General features: G+C 34.7%; 1 protein-coding gene across 1 annotated transcript; it reads left to right on the top strand.

Annotated features, from left to right (window-relative positions):
- The first annotated feature begins 3013 nt into the window (after positions 1-3013).
- LOC110037478 lies at positions 3014-3924 on the top strand. The gene is made up of 3 exons (XM_020742134.1): positions 3014-3238; positions 3304-3396; positions 3451-3924. The coding sequence occupies exons 1-3, from the start codon at positions 3014-3016 to the stop codon at positions 3922-3924; spliced, it is 792 nt and encodes a 263-aa protein (XP_020597793.1).
- Positions 3925-5116: the final 1192 nt, after the last annotated feature.

Here is a 5116-nt window from a genome sequence, read left to right as displayed (position 1 = left end):
CCGAGCATTTTTGGGGGATTTCCTGGGTTCCTCTATTGAACCAAATAGTGAAGCCCCTAGCCCCTTTGGTCTAAAAATGCATATATTTTTTATGCATCAAGGGCTTGCAAACACGTTGATTTAAAGAGATCAGAAGTAAAAGAAGTTTAGATTTCATCTTCTCTCGATAAGAGCTACTATTTTAACTAATAATTTTTTATTTCCACCAAGTATTTCTCCTACATTACTGAGATCCAAAATTTTAAAACTTTTCTTAAGAAGATTTTGAGAAAATCCTTTGGTGAAGAACTCTTACTTAGTGAGTTTAAGTTTAGAACGTTCCACATTGTGATTTTAAATTTTTGGAATTTATTTGGATTTTTACATTTTTTTTCTTCTGAAGATTGCAATGGCACCAAGGGCGAGCAAAGGAAAGGGGAACTTGGAATATGATGACCAAAGATTCATCAACTTCAGAGCTAGCATTCATTTCAATAGTATACTGAATATAAAGAAAATAATTTCAGATCGAGCGTTTAAAAATTTTGGTGGTGAAGTCGAGAGATTGATTATTGCTCGGCAGTGGGAGAATTTCTGTTACTTTACTGTCGACGCTGTTATTGGTATAGTCACAGAGTTTTATGCCAATTTTAAAGAAACTTCAGATGACCATGTCTATGTTCGTACAAAAATGGTTGAGTTCACCTGAGGAGGATTAATGAACTTTATCAGTTGCGAGGAGCATTTCAATGTGAGTACAATGTATTCTCTGCTACGAATGAGGCTCTAGATAAAGTTATTTCATTTCTTACTGATAGAAGAGGAGCTTGGAAGGTGAAGAATAAAGTTAAGGTAAACTTACTTGCTTCTATGTTAAATGTAGTATGCACAGCCTAACATTACTTTATATTTGCCAGAATGATACCTACAAACCTCCATAGCGAAGTTACTAAGGATAGAGTCATCCTGAACTTCTGCATCCAACAGATGGGCAGTCTAGATGTTGGCTTCATAATTTATAAGAACATTCATTCTATTACTTTAGGTTATACGACTGGTGGATTAGGACACTCTGTCCTGATTTTCACATTATGTGAGCAATCAAGAGTTGATTTTAGAATTTATGAGGAAAGGATTGAGCCTATTAAACCTATTGGGATAGCAAATATTAAAACCTATGAATCACATGTTGGATGGAGAACGAGAACTAAGAGTAGAGATATTCCTTCTACTTCTAGTACCCCTACTCTCCATGGACTTATGGAACAAATGATGATCCAACAAGGAGATATCTTAAGGATAGAGAATATGATTAAAAATTTGGAGGCCAGGAATGCACATAATGATAATTTAACAAAACAAAAGTTTGATAATGATGTTGCATATGATGATGCTATGGTTAGATACATGAGGGGTGACCACTCAGTACAGTTTCCTAGTCACCCTTTTCTTACCCCTTATCAATAGCAGAAATTTGATATAGAAGAAGAAGATGATGATGAAGAAGAGGATGAGGGAAGATGTGTGCCTATTCATAGTTCTAATATTTTATTTAGTTTATAGTTTGTTGCACTTTCTTATTGTTATTGTTTAGTTTGTAGAGTGTGATACTTTGATTTATATTGAATCTTGTGTTGTGAACTATAGTCTATAGAGCTATTTTTTAATTGAATTTTATTTTAGTACTATTGTTTGCTTTTAGTACTTTGTTGTATTTATTTTTAGTTGACTCTTTATCAACAAATATTTTGTTAATATATTATGTGTTATTTAATATTTTAAGTTTTGTAGCTTTTCATACTAGCACTTTCAATATTTCAGAGTTAAGTTTCAAAAATAGAAGCTTCAATAGGTAATTCTTTTCTTTATGTAATAACTATTTTCTTTCACCTTTTATTCTTCAGTCTTTCATGCTTAATCTTTTAAAAAACTTTAAGTTTGGGGGGGAAGAAAAATTCTTTTATAAAGAAAGAAACTTAATTTTATTTTTCCTCAATTAGCTATATTTTAATTTTACTTAATTTAGCATGACATGTGGTAGTAGAGCCCAACTTTAGATAACTATATTTGTGTTTCTAAATATATAGTAAGCTTAAGTAAAAAATTTCAATGATAAAGGTTAATTCTAGAAATTAAGGTTTTTAATATGAGAATTTAAGACTATGTTTTTTCTATTTTAAGTAAAAGAATTTATATTTTTGAAGTATTGAGAATCTTAGTGTTTGATGTAAAAACAAGGGATTGAAATTTTATAAGAAAATCTTCAAAGCCAAGATAAATTTATAAAGTGAAGAAATGTGAAAAGCTTTTTTAACTTTAAGAAGAGGATAGTAAAGTTCAAACTTATTAAAGGCTATCCGGATATAGTAATCCTTACATGAAAATGAAAAAGAAAGAAAAGAAAAGCAAAAAGCAAAAGAAAAAAAAAGGAGAGAGAAAAGAAAAGAAAAATATGTGAGGAGAAGCTTGAGGTGATGTTGATTCAAAAATTGGCTTCACTTGAATCAATTTAAGGAAGAAGGCTTAGCTACATTCTCTAAACTTGTATTTAAGCATTAGCATATTTACTAGTAAGGTTTTCATGAAGTTTTTTCATATGGATATTCTAAGTGGCTTTAACATGACAATTTTCAATTTTAAAAAGAATAGAGTATCAGAAATCTTAGACTTGACTGCTAGATATTCTTATACCTTTAGTTTTAACTTGAGCTATTTTAAATTTTTCTTAAGTTATGCTATGATATTTAGTAGACCAAATTATGGAAATCTAGAAGCTTCACTCTTTACTATAAGTCATATTTTTATGTAGTAAATGAGTTAATAAAAATGGAGCTTGGAGTGGCGGCTGACTTTGTGGGTACTCTGCTAGGGTTTCCATGGAGTTCCTGATTTTTTGGTTGCTTACTGGTTCCTTCTCTTCCTCTAGTGGCTTCTCTTTCTTCTGAGTGTTTTTCTTGGTGAGGTTTTCTGGTTTTGTGCTTATCGGGAAAACTTTATTTGAATCGGTTACTATTTTATTGATTTTGTTTTGGCTATGGCTGAGCTTAACAATATGGATTTGTCCACCAATGTTCAATGGACTAAGGCCACGTTTGCTGATGTGGTAGGTAAAGGAGTGGATACGGTTAAGGATTTTAATGACCTTGTTTTCCCCCAGAGCTACCATGAGGCGGCTGGCTCTTTTATTAAACCTCTGAGTAGGAAAAATGGGAAGGTGGCTATGGCTTATAATGATTCAGAGATACAAAAACTGATTGAGGTTCGTAAATTTTCTCAGGAAAACTGACTGAGGTTTGTAAATTTTCTCTCATTGGTAAGTTTCAGATGGGACACCAAGCCATGGAAGCCATTAGAAAATTCTTTGATGGCATTAAACTCAAAGGTGCTTGGAGGGTGGGTCTCATTGATGGCAGGCACGTACTTATTAAATTGTCAAGATAAGATGATTATGCTAGAGTTTTCTCAAAACAGATTTTACAGATTGATGGTATTACTATGAAGATCTTAAAATGGTCCACTGCGTTTGACCCAAGCAAGGAGCTGCCTGTAGTTCCTATTCGGTTTAAACTTCCTGGGTTGAAGCTTCATTTCTTTAATCATAACGTTCTGTTCAATATTCGTCAAGCTCTCGGGAAACCTTTGAAGTTGGATGTCCCTACTTACAACCTTTCTAGACCTTCAGTAGCCAAAATTTTAGTAGAAAGGGATATCACCCTTCCTATTGTGGAGGAAATATGGTTGGGGACTGAGCACAATGGCTATTGGCAAAGGATTGTTGCTGAACAGAAGCCATACTACTTTTTCCATTGTAGCATGTTTGGGCACACTGATAACAGATGCTACAAAAGACATCAGCCATCCCCATCTCAGAAGAACTCAGAAGAACTGCTGGGGGGACCTCTTCTAAGGAGGCTGATCAATTACCTGTTGATGTGGGGCTGTTGAGAAAAGAGGATTTTTATAATCCATTGAATCAGGAGATAACCAAGGGTAGTGAGGATGATGGCCTTTAGGGTATCATCCCTGCCCAAGATGTGAATGATGACCTGCTCGACCTGCAGGATGTTAATGCCAAGGCATATGATATTTCAGAAGCTGATCTTTCTGGTTGCAACCAGAAAACCAATGAAGTTCTAAACATTGACTGGAACAATATGGTGGGGAATACTATTCAGGATTTAGGGGCTGAGGTTTTTGTGAATTATACAAGCTTGATAGTGAATTTCATGTGGTTTAGTGAGTTCATTAACACTTCTGTGCAACATCTCAGCATGATGGGATCAAATCATAGACCACTACTTATGAATATTTCAGCATCAAATGTTAAGCACAAGCCAAGTTTTAGATACCTCAATATGTGGTCCTCCCACCAAGACTTCCTAAATCAGGTCTCATTGGTTTGGAGGTATTGTCACCATCCCAACCCTCTGATTAAGTTATGGCAACTGTAAAAGAAGTTAGGTAGACATTTATCTAACTGGAATTGGAAAACAGTGGGTGATATCAACTTAAATGTTGTGGAGGCTGAAAAGACTGTTGCTAAGTTGGAGGCTAAATTAGAGAGTAACCCTGAGGTGGAGAAGGATTTATTGATTGATAATGAAAATTTGATGAATGCCATCTGTATGCAGGAGGATTTCTTTGCCCAAAAGGCTGCTAAGACCAGATTTTGTGAAGGGGATAGAAATTCAAAATACTTTCATGCATGTATCAAGTTTAGAAGAAAGTGCAACACAATAAATAAGATTAAGGAGAATGATGGCAAGTGGCTCCATGCTGAAGACTTGATTGCTGCTAGTGCTATTAACTATTACCGAACACTCTTTAAACAACCATCTGATCTTAGGCCCCCCATCCAGCAGGATTTGTTTTGCAGGGATGAGAACTTCATGAGGGGACTGGATCTGACTTCTATTTCTGGGGAAGAGGAAATTTGGTCTGCTCTGGCTTCCATTGATAGCTCCAAAGTTCCTGGACCTGATGGATTTTCTGCAGATTTTTACAAGAAATCATGGAAGATCATTAAAGATGATATTGTACAAGCTGTCCAAGGTTTCTTCAAAGGTTTGGATCTCCCCAACTATTTTAAATGCTCCAACATAACTCTTATTCCCAAATCTTCTTTTGCAATCTCTTG

The sequence above is a fragment of the Phalaenopsis equestris genome, unplaced genomic scaffold (assembly GCF_001263595.1).
Source record: "Phalaenopsis equestris unplaced genomic scaffold, ASM126359v1 Scaffold220026, whole genome shotgun sequence".
In the NCBI taxonomy this organism is placed as follows: Eukaryota; Viridiplantae; Streptophyta; class Magnoliopsida; order Asparagales; family Orchidaceae; genus Phalaenopsis; species Phalaenopsis equestris.
Note: the sequence above shows the minus strand (reverse complement) of the source record. Positions and strands in the feature narration are given on the sequence as shown.

Excerpts from the sequence above, each read along its gene's own strand:
- LOC110037478 (XM_020742134.1), top strand. The coding sequence starts at position 3,014 with ATGGCTGAGCTTAACAATATGGATTTGTCCACCAATGTTCAATGGACT. Across the intron at positions 3,239-3,303 it reads AGATACAAAAACTGATTGAG|ATGGGACACCAAGCCATGGA; the intron begins GTTCGTAAATTT and ends GGTAAGTTTCAG. Across the intron at positions 3,397-3,450 it reads GTCTCATTGATGGCAGGCAC|ATTTTACAGATTGATGGTAT; the intron begins GTACTTATTAAA and ends TTCTCAAAACAG.